The sequence below is a fragment of the Otolemur garnettii genome, unplaced genomic scaffold (genome assembly GCF_000181295.1).
Source record: "Otolemur garnettii isolate 467f Iridium unplaced genomic scaffold, OtoGar3 scaffold00016, whole genome shotgun sequence".
NCBI classification, from domain to species: Eukaryota; Metazoa; Chordata; class Mammalia; order Primates; family Galagidae; genus Otolemur; species Otolemur garnettii.
The window spans coordinates 28,513,998-28,529,176 of record NW_003852411.1 but is presented as its reverse complement, the minus strand read 5'-3'; the positions used below and the strand labels follow the sequence as shown (position 1 = coordinate 28,529,176).

The 15,179-nt window shown below is 42.5% G+C and overlaps 1 protein-coding gene across 1 annotated transcript; it reads right to left on the bottom strand.

Moving 5' to 3' along the window:
* Positions 1-8,244: 8,244 nt before the first annotated feature.
* CCDC190 (coiled-coil domain containing 190) lies at positions 8,245-13,743 on the bottom strand. The gene is made up of 3 exons (XM_003785843.1): positions 13,557-13,743; positions 9,119-9,245; positions 8,245-8,830 (listed from the first exon to the last, which is right to left on the bottom strand). The coding sequence occupies exons 1-3, from the start codon at positions 13,741-13,743 to the stop codon at positions 8,245-8,247; spliced, it is 900 nt and encodes a 299-aa protein (XP_003785891.1).
* Between the last annotated feature and the right edge of the window lie 1,436 nt (positions 13,744-15,179).

Genomic DNA, 15,179 nt, shown 5'->3' with positions numbered 1-15,179 from the left:
ATGCTGAAATTAAAAAAATATATATTACAATACTATTTTTGTGTTCTATGAAAATTTTTGTTGCTCCATATAGACCAAATTTTTAATTAAGAACCCCTCCCCCATCAATCGTGTCCCGCTTTACCAATGTTAAAATCTGGTCACCTTACCTTTGGGTAAAGAAAAAGTCACTGGGGGCCAGACAGGTGAGTAGAGAGAGTAAATCTGCATACCAAATCCCAGACACAACAGTAGTTGATATTTTCTGGTCCTCGCTTAAATAGATAAAATCAAGATTAAATTAAATTGATATTAAAATGATAAAATATATTTAAGTATATCGTTCTTAATGATCAATAATTAAAATATATTTAAATATAATGTGTATATAATTATATGAAATGTATATTATGATTACACTTATAATTATTACTTAAAGTTAAGATTACAAATATGTTCTTAATGATCAATAATTAAAATAAATCATTGAAAAGTATAAAAATGCTAGAGCAATTCTATGGTGGTTAACAAATCACTGAAGATCAAGCAGTGGCTTTATAAGGAGTAAGTGCCACAAACATAAGTTTTGTGCTGATTGAAAATTTCATTAGAACTTCCTAGAGTGAAGGGACCTGGGCTGAGCACCCCATCTGGGGCTCTCCCGCTGGTCTGCTCTGGGGCCTGAAGCTTCTACTTCAAGCTAGATGCAAAGGAATTTGAATCTCTGGGACCACTTCCCCTTCTCCAATCATTTCTTAGGTAAAGGCATGCCAGGAGTTTCTGGGGAATAGACATCTTTCTTTTATATCCAGGTTCCTTTTACACCATAGACAACTGAAACATGGTTGTTGGACTTAGGAGCTCCCCACTTTCAAGGGAAATTGAAAGAATGTGCTTAGGATGATAGGCCTAGGGAAATGACTAAATGGAAACATCTGATGCATCGGGACCCTCATAGCAACTCTCTATATCCTTTAGGCCTGTATTCCAGTGCAGCGTGCCTGAGGGCAGTCATGGCCAACCTGACGTATGCAATTCTTTCTCCTTAATCTGGGTGCTTCTGGTGCCCATCATACTATTGGTGAGTGAGAAATATGTCTTAGTTATAAAAATGCATTCACTTTGGGTTCACAGAAGATGAATTTTAGGTTTGAGAAACAAAGATAGCATGTCTTTATGTAAATTATGCATTTTAGGGGTTTTCAAATTTATTTTTTATTTTATTTTATTTTTTTTAGAGACAGAGTCTTACTTTGTCATCCTTGGTAGAGTACCGTGACCTCCAGCTCTTGGGCTTAGGTGATTCTTTTGCCTCAGTCTCCTGAGTAACTGGGACTACAGGCCCCCACCACAATGCCTGGCTATTATTTTGTTGCAGTTTGGCCAGGGCCGAGTTTGAACCTGCCACCCTCAGTATATGGGGCCCGTGCCCTACTCACTGAGCCACAGGTGCTGCCTGGTTTTCAGATTTATTAATTCTTCACCTTTACTTTACCCCCACCAATTGCAGAGAGTAACAGCATGTTGGAAATTTATTCTGAATTATTGTTCTGCCCACCCAGTGTTTTCTGAGGCAATATACCTCAGCAGGTGCCAGGTGAGCATCTTACCACTTACTGTCTTATATGAGTGAGACCTGCTCCCTTCATGTTGGCTGTTTGGCCCTGGGAAACACAGAAATCTGGGACCTTGAAAACATCAGGTGAGAATTGTCTTTGTTTTAGAAAGTATTTTCCGAAGTATGTTCTGTGGGAATCCAGTTCTGCTGTAAGATATTAGTAAGTAATAACAAAAGCAAGCAAGCAGGGAAGAAAGAAAGAGAGAAAGATAAAGAAAGAAGGAAGGAAAGAAAAGAACATACAAAATAAAATGAAAGAAAGAAGAAAGGAAGGAAGGAAAGAAGGAAAGGAAGGAAAGGAGACAGGGAGGAAGGGAGAGGGAGGAGGAAGCATGGGGACAGAAAAAAGACAGGTGGGAGGGAGGAAAGAAGGGAGGGAGGAAAATCTTCAAATAAGGAATAGCACTGTTATCAGCTGAAAGTAGTTTTCGCCTAAGACATTAAACTACTTATTAAGTTACCCTGAAGACCGTCGGCACTTTCATTGTTACCAGCTAGCATACATGTAGTAAACACTATTATTTTAAAGGCACTTCAGATGGAGGACTCTAACTAAAGTTGGGACTCTAACTAAAGAGTCTTCTTAGATTCACAAGAGTCTTCTGCAGAAAAAGTTTTATAATGAGAAAAGAAAAAACATCATTAATCTGGAAAAACTGTATATTGTTTTATCTTGTTGATATTCGAGGCTTACTTCAGTTGAGCTTTGCTATTTTTTGTACTTTTGGCTCTTACAGAGAAAAATGACATGGCTATTAATTGGAGGGGAAGTTGGGAAGAGAGAGAATGCTGTATAGTTTATGTAATTACTTATTTACCAACACCAGCCTATCACATGCCTTTCTTGGATTGATTCACAGGCATGAAAAAACAGTCTGGAAGTTGACCATCAGTGTCTTCATCATGCCTTGTTTTCTGTTGTCTATAATGAAAGAACAGCACCTACTCATGGGGCTCAATATAGATATTTGTTGAATGAATGAATGACTTTTCAAGCACCAAGGAAGGGGGAATTTTATCCCTTGGCCAGCAACAATCAAACTGTATATATTATCTTAGCTGTGGATTGAAGTGCTTAATAAAATTCAAGACCTCAATTATATTAAAACTGATAAAATAACAAGGAAAGAAAACAAGGGAGAGAAAGACTGATTCCTGGAAGAAAGAGAATAATTTGATGAATAGGAAGGAAAGAAGGAAGTAAGGAAAGGGGACGGTGAGGAAGGGAGAGGCAGCTGGGAGGTCACCTGGGAGTGATCCAGAAATCTAGGCACTAAGCGTCTCCCACCAACAAGGGCAGGGAGATGAGTCCTGTCTATAAAGAAAGGACTCTCGTTGAGTCCTATAATGAGCCACTCCGTTGGCGACTTGCCATCTTCACCACTAGGGGGCAGCACTGACTCACACAGGGAGAACAACATCAAGCTTGAGAGACTTGCAATGAACACATTGCAATATATTTCCCTCAATTTCTTCTTTTTGGCAGTTCTGTTGAACTCCTGGCCACTAACTAATTCTCTTTCCCCAGATTTCTCTCTCATTACTAATCTTTCCTAGAAAGATCCAGAAAACCAACACAGTTTTCCTGACCCCCAATCAACTTTCCCTCAGTTTACTTCCTACTTTAAAATGGCATCATCTACACAAGTCCATATACCAGGTTCAAGTAGCTTAGCGCCCCATTGCCATACCACAAGTCCATATACCAGGTTCAAGTAGCTTAGCGCCCCATTGCCTTCAGAGTTGGGTTGCCTGAGCCTTCCCAGGATGAGGTGAGCGCCATTACTCCTCAAGTGTTCCTACTTGGGGAAATTGTATCATCATTCATGCAGATGCTTAAGCCAGGAACCCGAGTCCCATCTTCTCCCTTCAGAATGAATCACCAGGTGCTCTTAATTATTTTCCTATTAATAAACTTTTTTCCTGATCTGCCCCTACTCTTGAGCTGTCCTATGCCATCCTCACTTAATCTCTCAATCTCTTTGATATGCAAGTTTTATCCCCTGACTCTCCTCCTGTCCCCAGGAAGCCCTTCTCTGCATTGCTGCCAGAAAGATGTGCCTAAAATCCACACACACACACACATCCACTAATCATTTTAAGTGAGAAGTATTGAAAATACCGATGTAAGTGAGATAATCCATATTTGGTCTCTGCCCCCAATAAAGAAGCCTGTTACTATAACTATTTGTCCCTTAAAAGCTGTGAGGTAACCAAACCCAAATGAAATCCTAACCATTTGCATGGTCTGTAACTAGGTCTGTCCGTGTTGTGCCTGTTGTTCTGATGTGTTTATCAGTAACATTCCCTTTCACTCCAGAATTATTCCACTTTGGATAATAAATTATATCATCACATGCCATCTAAAGCCTTTCACGATCTGGCCCCACCGACTTCTCCAGCTTTATCTACTGTTTACATTTCCTGTGCTGCTTCCTTGGTCTGTGGCAGGATGGCCGTGCCTGATCTTCCACACATGGCATCCTGGAAGCCACATGCAGACGTGACAGTCTCTCAGGGATGGAAACAACTATTTTCACTGTGTTTATTTCTTAGGAATGGGGATATCTTTCCCAGAAGTCCTTGGTAGACTTCCCCTTGTGTGTTTAATTAGCAAAGATTGCATCACATGCCCTTTCCTGAATAAGTCACTAGCAGGCAGAATGGAATCACCGTGACAGGTTTTGTTGGCGCTTTGGGGGTAGAATGGACTCTAGGAAAGACCCACCAATTGTCACGGCAGTTATCAGTTTTAACCGAATTTGGGTTGGAGTCTGTTTATTCCACTAGATGGCAGACTTGAGACCAGACGCTACGGGATCTGTCTTCATACCCCGAGTCCTTACTACAGGTGCTTGGCGTTAGCAATTTTGATGCTGTTGTTGAGCTTTTGGATGGAGGCAAACAAGGCAGTGTCAGGTTGTGGGGAGAATGGTGCCTTTGGAGCTAGACAGAAGTAGGTTCGATCCCAGCCCCATATGCTGTCCATGCAGGATCCAGCTGGACTTCTGAAGTTGCAATCCCCAAACTTCAAATTTCTTATCTGTCAAGTAAAGCAAAGACTACTCCCGAGAACCCATGTGAAATATATAAAGCAGCTGAAACAGGTACAAACTGCCATTTTAGCCTCATAATAATTTTGAGCCAGGCTGTTGCTGTGTTTGTGTGTGCGTGTGCAGACTTGTGAACGTGTGTAGGCATGGGTGTGGTAATACAAAGAAAATGAAGGAAAAAAAATCAAGAAAATATTTTAAGAAAAGTGTTGTTCCTGCTATTGCCATCTTGAACTCATAAGATTTTTGCTGTTTGACTTCTGTAAGATAAAAAGCTTATCTTAATCTAGTTTTTATTTTAGGAAAGTGTTTCTAAAATGTGCTTCGTGGATTGTCATTGTCCCCAGAGATGATTTATAGACAAAATTTTCATGCATGGTTATACCATTTGGGGGAATTCAGCATGATGCAACCCCCACCCCCTCCTTCACAGTGACATTAACATATTAAAGACTTGAAGAAGTCTTATGCACAGAAACTTATTTTTATGCTTTAACTGAGGCTTTCCCGAATTCTTTTCAAATTCAGCCTCCCTTTTTCCAATAGCGCTAAGATCTCTTGGAATACCGTTTGGAAAATGACATTAGTCTGATAACTAATTTCCAGGCCCTCCGGATCTCTTGCTTTGGGGTTCTGTTTATTCCACTAGATGGCAAACCTGAGGTCCGACACTCCGTTGGTGACTTGCCATCTTCACCACTAGGGGGCAGCATTGGCTCACCTAGGGCGAACAACATCAAGGGTACACCAAAATTCATAAACGTGAAATTTACTGAAAACGAATGTTTTCATTTTCTGGTTGTTTTGAAGAAGTTACTTTATTACACCTTTGGACTGAGGTTGAACTGGTTAACACCTAAACTCTACCAACTCCAATATCCTATGGAAAAACGCCAAGACTAAACAATATGATCATTATCAAACGTGGTTTTGTCTTTTGGTGATATTTAGGACTAAATGGCAAAATAAGGGTGAGCTGTGGAATCTTCCACTAGGGATCCCGATTGCCCTGAGCCCGAGTACGTTCTCCTAAATAGGAATTACTTTCTGGAGGGTTTGCTATGAGGTAAAAGGAAAGCAGACATAGTGTGGTTTTGTTGTTTTTGTTTTGACAGAATCTCCTTTGGGAATCATTTGTTACAGTATGAGAAAAGCTTCTCATCTTATTGCTGCTTGGATAATTAGGGAAGAGTCTTGCTTTTAGAATTGGTTCCTGTTGAGTTTTCACTATAATGTTTTTGGCTCTTTGTAGTTAGAACTTCTGCCACAGAGGCCAAAGTGGTCCCGGTTGCGAAGTTCAGATCTGTCAGCTTTTTTGTTTATGAGAACTCCCAGTTGGTTTGGTAGGGAATGGAGTTAGAACCGATTCAACATGCTCTGACGTTCTCAGCGATTCCTCAGGTTGCCCTATCTTGCTATCTCTGTCTGTCTACTATTTCTAATTCTCTTCCTATATACCATGCCCGATGTTTTCCTTTTGAATCCAAATCTTGCTGATCTCATTTTTTCCTTTAATTTTTAGAACCTAAGGTATATTTAATTTTGTTTGTATATTCAGACGAGCCTGGATAAAGACACTGCTAAGAATTTTTAACACAATTTGCTGAAGGCTGAGAAATGTGTTTGGGCCAATGCTCACCCTTAGTTTCCTGAAACATGCTCACCTCCTGCCAGCATGCTGAGAGGTACCACGCTGTTGGTGTGAGCGTGTGTAGTGAACTATCATCTGACACCTTAGCACCTTTCTTTCAGAGCCATTTTTAAAAAGAGCCATTGTGGGTCTGAGTGTCTGTGTGAATGTGTACCCCTAAGTAAAAAGAGTGGGAAATGCTCTGAAAAAGACATCGCTCAAACATGAATTCTTACAGACATGTTGCAGAATTACACTTGCTTTTATTGAATAATATCAAAATAATTATTGGAATCACTAATTAGTCTTCTCATGCTCTCCAATTTGCTGGAGCGCAAAGGGAAGCTTGGAGGGAGATGGACCGGGGACTCAAGGATGCAAGCCTATGCTTGTCCAGTGCCTGTTGCTCTCTCCACAGCTATAAAAAGTATGAATCACTTGCTCTGGCAATTCTTGCATTTGTCCTTTGGCTTTGAACACATTGTCTATGTCCTTTGTCTCACTTCTTTCCCCTCAATATGAGCAAATAGTCCCCAGCGAGAAAGTTCAAAGATTTTTCTAATAAGCATCCGAATGGTAAGAGGACTGAACAATGGTCACTGTTATGAATTGTTATTTTTAAACACAAGGAATCTTAAATGTAAATTAAATTAAAAGCTACTGCATCAAATTAATCCACTTTTAATTAATAGGTTAAAAGTGAATGAATTTTCATTTCTCGATGCTTGTAGTATTAGTAGTTTGGAGTCCTTTATCTTTGCCAATTAAAATGATCTTTTTTTCTTCAAAATATCTCAGGCTGGGTTACATCCAAGGTTGAGGTTTGATATTAAGTACACCCCCAGGTTTATTCTTTTGAAATTCAAATTTGCTTTTGAGTTGAAGATTTGAATTTATCCTCTCAGAGGAGCCTAATTTCTTTAAGACCTTGGACTTACAGGTACTAGCTGGTTTTTCTAATGAAGCCAGGGTAAATAATAAAAAAATAATAATAAGGGATGATGATTTTATATTTGGACCAATTAGATGAGAAAGAGTCTATTAGTTATAGAGTCTATTAACAGTGTGTGCCCTGTCACAGAGGCCTGCTTGCAACAAGGATGTTGGTTACTTCTCATACTATAGTGAGGTAGTTTTTGATAGATTCTGATGTGAATTTGATAGAGTGTTGGGAGATAATTACATTTTAAACAAATGCTTTGATTTTAGAATATGTAAAAGGAAACAGATTGATTACTCTTTTATTAGGATCCAAACAATTTGATATGAGCAGGTTGGAAGTGAGAATGGGAAAACTAAAGTGGAGTTGCCTGGAAACGAAGGAAAGGAGAAAAGAGCTTCCTACAGAGTGAATGGCTGTGGCAGAGAGCAGGTTTTCTGTATAGGTCATGTGATGGTTCATATTTACAACTGAGTTCCTATTCCTACCACCACTGTATGTTAAACTAAAACAGGATGTAATAACTCCAATTTGTACAAATAATCAACACATTGAATCCCACAAAGGCATAAAGGTATTCATGATCTATGTATATATGACTTAATTTTAAAAAAAATAAAGAAAAAAAATTAAAATAAAGAGAATAGTTATGATGTTCTACCAGCAGGTGGCGCCATAAGAAGCAGGAGGCAATGAAAGCAGGACTCTAATTTTCCAGAAAAGCCCAGTTATCAATGTACATTCATACTTTCAATGGCATTAGAAGCCCAAATGCATCACTTCAAGTATTTTAAAAAGATTTATTCCTCCTCGTATTTGGTCGTATACTAGCGTTGTTCATTTAGAGAAAGATTTTTCTTTTTCCTATTAAAGAGGGAAAGACCATCACAAACTCTTGGGAGTTTAAAATAAAATTGGCCTACAATTCTGTTTGTTTCCCCTCTGAATTGTGTTCTGTCGTTACTTGAGGAGCACAGTTCCTTAGTGATAGTGGGGAATGTTACTGTCAGGCTGTGTGACATGGTTAGAGAGGAAAGGACGCAGACGGCACAATGGTCTCACCCTCCCTTCCTGCCCTGGACGACGAGGATTCGCCGTGCCCGAATATCTCCCCAGTGCTGAGCAGCCTCTCAGACTCAGGGGGGACCCTGTGCCGCAGATAGTGGGCGTTTTTGGCCTTTGCAAACAGCTCTAAGAAGGTTGGCTTCGTGAACTTGCCTGAGAAGCTTCTTGCACGGTCCCTGGGATTTGGGGAGATTTGTTTCCCAGCATTCTCATCCAGCTTTGGGGTGACATCTTTTGATCCAATCGCATTGGTGTGTGGCATTCTGTCACCAGCGGGGCCGGAACCAGGGCCCAGTTCTATGGTGTTGGTGGACACCTCTGGATCTTGACGTGGGACAGGGATGCCCTCCTTGGAGTCTATGCTGTCAGGTGGATTCATAGAACCCTTCTCTTGGGCTCGTGGTTTTTCTTCTGTGAAGAAGGCAGTATTTTGGCAGGGTGGCGGCTCGTTACTCCTTGTGGGGGTTTTGGGGTCAGAGTGATGTAAAGGAGGCATCTGGGATGTAGTTTTATATATTTCTTGGGTCATGCTGGTTGCTAATGCTCTGGGAAAGGAGATAAAAAGAAGAAATAGCTCTGAAAACCAATGAAAATGCACATATTTAGATTTTTGGAATTATTAGACCTGGGGCCCCTTTAATGTGGGGTATCAGCTGGGGTAATAAAGTGGGTGGGAGCAGGGTAGGGGTGAGAACAGGTGGTACCAACATGGGGGAAAATGTCTCTGCTTAGGACAGGAAGGCAGCATTTTCTCAGGAAGAGAATAGTTTGAAGAGGTCGGTTGGAAAGAAAAATTTAATGTCACACCAGTGAGTTTGGGAATCATTCCTTACCTAATTTTCTTAGTTTGCGAGACTCTATGCTTCTGTCCTTCTTGGGGTGAGAACATGGAAACATCTTCTGGTCTCTTCTGAATTCCACTCCCAAAATAAGAGGAGACTTTTTTCTTCACCATATCTGCTTTGAGTTAATGAGTAAGCATTATGAATTGAACTGTATCCTCTCCAAATTTCACGTGTTGAATTCCTAATCTCTAGTACCTCAGAGAGTGACTTATATGGAGATGGGGTGTTTACAGAGATAACTGGGTCAAAATGAAGACTTTAGGGCAGGTCCTGATCCAATATAACTGGTGTCCTTGTGAGCAGGAAATCTGAACACAGGACACACATACCATGTGAAGAGGTGGAGGGGGAAGGGGCTGTGGATGAGCGAAGGTGAGAGGCCAGCAGTAGATCCTTCCTCACAGTCCTCCTGAGGAAGGTGTGAACAGTTGGATTTTGGGCTCCAGAATTGTGAGACAATACCTTGCTGTTGTTTAATAAATTACTGGTATTGCTCAGTTTGTAAAGCTTTTTATGGCAGCCTTAGAACACGAGCACAATGAGAGAAGAACAATGTTGGGAAATGGGGGTTCAGAGAACCGGTGTGTGGACATCCTTGGTCCACCCATCCTTGGTCCACGCTGTACAAATGGGGGTTCAGAGAACTCGTGTGTGGACATCCTTGGCCCACCCATCCTTGGTCCACACTGTACAAATGGGGGTTCAGAGAACTGGTTTGTGGACATCCTTGGCCCACCCATCCTTGGTCCACACCGTACAAATGGGGGTTCAGAGAACCGGTGTGTGGACATCCTTGGTCCACCCAGCATGACAGATGCAAACAGAAAAATTTAAAGCAGTTTCCCAATGTTTACCTAAAACATGTCAAAGAGGGTTTAGAAACATCAAGATCAGACGTTTAAACTGGTTAGGCCCACAGAGGTTTTGTTTGAACATTTCAATCGGCAAACCCAGGGTTTTCCCAAACAAAATAACTGGGTGTGAGTGTATTGTCTCCTTCACCACAATTATGTGAACTCTTGCCCGTCCGTGGCATAAGGGCGTAACTGCCAGCCATGATTAAGGGCTGAGTTTGGCTTGTTGAGTTGATGTTTCAGCATCCGGTAGCCGTAGCTGCTACGGAGGACCCAGTTCGCTTTCAAGACATCTCATGAATCGGCCATTCAGTATGGAAGGTCTTGTGCTAATTTGCACTAACGGGAGTGAGTTCCTTAAATCTGCACTTCTTGTTAGTAGGCACCGAGTAGAGGGAATAACCAGATAAAGAACTTGGAATTCACATTTGACTCCTAGTACTTTTTCATTTAAGCATTTCTTTTTGAAGTAGTCAGGATAAAAGGCAGTCCTCTGTGGGCTGCTTTGTTATTGTTCTTCTTAGGGAGGGAAAGGGGCTTTTCCAGGTAAGAACTTCACTTATTCCCTGTACACTAAGGCAGTGGTTTTCAATTGGTGTGCCATGAGAGGATCTTAGGTGTGCTGGGAACATTTGTAAAGGTCATCAATTAAATTATTTTTGAAAGAAGTTCAAAGCACAGTAAGTATATTCTTTTTTTACTCTTTTTTTTTTTGATCAACATAATTTAAGGGTGCTGTGAAATCATAAAGGTTGAAAAACACTGCACTAAGGGATTTTAAGCTACTTCTCCCAGAAGGCCACTCTTCTGCAGTTTAGGGCCAAAAAGCTCAGAAATGAGCACCTCTTCACTCTGAAACTCCAGTATTCTCCCTAGCAAGGCCTGGTCCTTGTACCCACCCAGGTACCCAATTTAGCAAGTACATTTAAGTGCCTGTGCTGTGCCAGGAAATATACTCTTGATCCTTATTTTTTTTTTAATCCTTGGACACATAATTGGTCCAAAAACTCTGACAGTTCTGCTTTGTAAATATTATGAAATGCTGGTCTTCTCATCTTCTTCACCTGACCGGTGTGCTACTTTAGGCCTTGAAATTATGGCCTGAACTTTGTAATTCCATTAAATCTACTCTGACTCTAGCCTGAGTTCTGCCCTAAGTGCTGCAACAAGACTGATCTTTCTAACATATAATCTCCCCACTTCCAAACCGGACAGGGTGAACTCTAAACTCCTTTTGAAGACCTGTGAAGCTATTTGTGATCAGAGACATTATTTATTCTACTTTGTCTCTGAAAACTGCCCGTGTACCTTCTCTCCTCTGCCCCCCTCCTCCATGTTACCCTCTGCAGTGCTGAGCTACGTGTGGCGAGCCATGCTGGTGTGTGGGTCCTTTATATACTGTTCTTCTGCCGGGAGCAGCCGCATTCCACATGCCCTCGGCTAACTCTCCACGCCTTCCTCCTATTCTCCCTCTCCTCTGAGATTCTGCTCACACACTGCCCTTTTTGGAAGTCTTAGTCAGGGCCTTTTGATGGACATGTTAACATTCCAATGCTCCTGCTTTACTTCCTATAAAGGTCCAATTTAGCAGTTTCGATCATAATTTTTTTGTAAGCAAAGTCACCCTCCAATTCAAATACAAGCATCTCAGGGGTAAGAGCATGTTTTTTCATATTTGCACTCCAGTCTCTATTCTGAAGAGCTGTACTAGTGTTTTGCAAAGTCTCGTCTGCACAACACCTGTCTCAGAATAAACTACTTTAGTATAATCTCAGTTAAAAAGGCAAACTTTTGGCTGGCGCCTGTGGCTCAGGGGTAAGGCACCAGCCCCATGTACCGAGGGTGGTGGGTTCAAATCCAGCCCCAGCAAAATTGCAACAACAACAACAAAATAGCTGGGCATTGTGGCAGATGCCTGTGGTCCCAACTACTTGGGAGGCTGAGGCAAGAGAATCACCTTAGCCTAGGAGTTGGAGGTTGCCGTCAGCTGTGTGACGCCACGGCATTCTACTGAGGGAGATAAAGTGAGACTCTGTCTCTTAAAAAAATAAATAAATAAATAAAAAATAAAAAGGTGAACTTCTGAGCCTGATTTGTAACCTACTGATCTGATTCTCTAAGATGAGGATAGGTAGTATGCATCATGAGCAATCCACCAACTGGCACATCGCTGGATCTCAGTAACAATTTCCTTAAATGAATCATGGAAAAATATTTCCAATTACAATGACTAATACGTGGTGAGACTTAATACTTATTGTTTCCTTCCCTTTCTTCTAATTTCACTGGCAAGCAAGAGAGGACATGACTTTCCAAAGTGTACAAAGACAGAAGCCCTTGACTCAAAGGTTTTCCTTCCTGCTGGTGCAGACGCTTTCCGTGCCGCCTGTGACCAAGGAAGACTCTCCACTCAGCGAGGACACCCACTCACCCAGGGCCTAACCTCTGGTTTCCCCTCCTGGGAATAGGCATCTGGTGGTCAGGGTCATTTTTGAGAACTAAAGTGCGAATCAACCAAATGGCTTCTAATATTCTTCTCTAGTTGATGAGCTCTCATCCTAGGTTGGTTTAACCAATTTTTGCAAAATTGAACACAGAGCAGTTAAGTTTCTTATTTAGTGGCGTCTTTCAGGCCCCACATGAGAGGATAGAAATAATTCCCAGGCTGGACATAATTGGCTTTCATGTCCACATATTAGGTGTAGCCCTGAAAGATTTGGCCTTCAATCAGAGCACCTGGCTCTCCTCTTGGATGTGCCCGTCATTTCAGAGCCCCTGAGCGCTGGCACCTGCCTCCAGTGAGAAAGGATGTGTCTTTCTTTTTCGACTTCCCCTCCCACAAAGTGAGCTCAGATAGTGGCTTGCACGTTATCAGCTGCTCAATAAATGGTTGTTAGATCCAGAGGAGAAAAGTTGGACATAAAAAAGGGGGAAAGCAAATCAACCCAGACATAGTAAAACAAAAGCAGAGTGAACAATAAAATAAGAAAGTAGAAAACTAAGAATTTCAGTGGGGAAGAGCTAGTTGGAAAAGTGCCAGTGATCAGAGGCCTGAGGATGGTTCTCTCAAGGAGTTTTGTGGGCTGGGGCGCAATGGCTCACGCTTGTAATCCTAGCAGTCTGGGAGGCCGAGGTGGATGGATTGCTTGAGACCAGCCTGAGCCACAGTGAGTCCCCATCTCTAAAAATAGCTGGTCATTGTGGCAGACACCTGTAGTCCCAGATACTCAGAAGGCTGAGACAAGAGAATAGCTTGAGCCCAAGAGTTTGAGGTTGCAGAGAATCACTTGAGCCCAAGAGTTTGAGGTTGCTGTGAGCTATGATGCTATGGCCCTCTATTGAGGGCAACAAAATGAGACACTGTCTCAAGAAAAAAACAAAAACAAAAACTTGTGAACAAGCTGCCCCGGGGAATTGGATAATTGAGGACAGAGGGAGGAGGAGATAGGTTGGACAGCCTACAGCCCAGGTTGAGATCTGAAGCTCCCGCCCTCTTGGTCCCCAGGGTTCTGACAGCACCCAGGCCAGGCTCTGCCTCTGGAGGCCACTGCTCCCAGTCCTGGAAGCCCTACCTTGCTGCAGCCTCTGTAGTTCTTTCTGGAGCTGCCTCTGCTCTCTGGCCAGCAATTTCAAATGGTAGAGGCGGATATCCTCCAGTCTCTGAAGTCTTTGGCCCAGTCTGGCTTCAGCCTGCTTGGCATTCTTCCTCTCCAAATCAAAGTCCCTGTACAGCGGTCCCCTGAGCATGTGCCTCTCCATCCTCTTTGTGACCTGGGGACAATACAGCGAGATTCTCCCAGGCACCACCACTAACTTGATAATACAAGAGCGGGATGCTGACTCCCAGCTTGTAGTCTGAGCTCAGTGCCTGAGACCTGTGTATTTTGGAAACCACAGCTGCCTAGTCAGATGAAGTCATGCTATTGGAAACCCCTGTAGTAAAATGGTTTTCCAGAGTGACATTGAAGGATGAGGGGTAGTATCCTTCTAACTCTCATACTCCTTGCTGATAAACTAAGATGGACAGGAGGCTCCTGATGCAGCCCCCAACCAGAATGCTGGAAAGATCAAGTGAGAGGTATGTGAACAACTCTTCAGAAATCAAAAAAGAATAAAAACACCCCACATACATAAGATAATATTCACCCCATAAGAGAATTCCCTTTTACTATTTCTTAAAGGCTCCCCAAGAGCCTTCTCAGAGGCCTGGAGAGTATTTGGGAAGGCAATACCCTGAGCCAGCCATTCTGGAGCCCCCTCAGTTTATTAATTCAAATATACACGAGTTCATTCAGCCTGTAAGCCCGCCACGTGCTGAAGCCATGCTTAAAACTGAGGGTAGCGGTGACCAAAACACAGTTCCTGCTCTCAAGGGGCTTTCAGATCTGTTACTCTGGGGATGAATTCATGCTAAATCTGAACAATCAACAGTTCAAAGAGTGGGAAGAGTGTGATACACTGATTGCAAAATTGAACAGTTTCCAAAATGAGTAGAAGGTTGGGCATAAACTCCTCTTTCCACCCTCACCCACCCTCTGGGACTTTAGATCCTCCCAGCCTTCCGCGTGTCTTGACATCCAAGCCCACACCATGCTCGTTCACCTCCCAGCAGCACTAACAGGCAGAGACACATCTTTTCTCTCCTTTCAGTCTTTCACAATACTTATCTGAGAGCTAAGAGCATGGTACATGCTCGGACTATAAATAGATGGCTATCAGTAAAGCTTTGGTGGTGGTAATACCTGAAAAAGCATTACAAAGGAGAATAAGGGCAGGTCAGAGGACAGAAATACACTTTAAGGCAGCTTGTTTTAGAGTCTAAAGTGTAGGCTAAACTGTTATTGAAGAACAGGGTGAGTAGAACTTACCTACAAATCAACAGTTCTCACCGTGAGAGTCGGGCTGTTTTCTTTCCCTGGGTCAGGCTGCATCAATCTGGATTAGTGAGCTTGTTTTTGTTCAGTAAACCTAAGAGTCTGGTATTGGGAGGAGGGCGGGAGGGAAACTGTTGGAGAGGGCTGTGGGGGAGAATGTTGAAAACACTTGAAAGCTCTCTTTTCCCCTCCCCACCTCCTCTGGTCAGGCATGGTAGCTCCTTGGGCCATGGGCACCACTCCCTGGTGGAGAGGCCAGAAGTCTGAATAGCTCCGTGAGGAAAGGAAGGCTGCCAGCTCCTGGCCTGTCCCTAGAAGGGC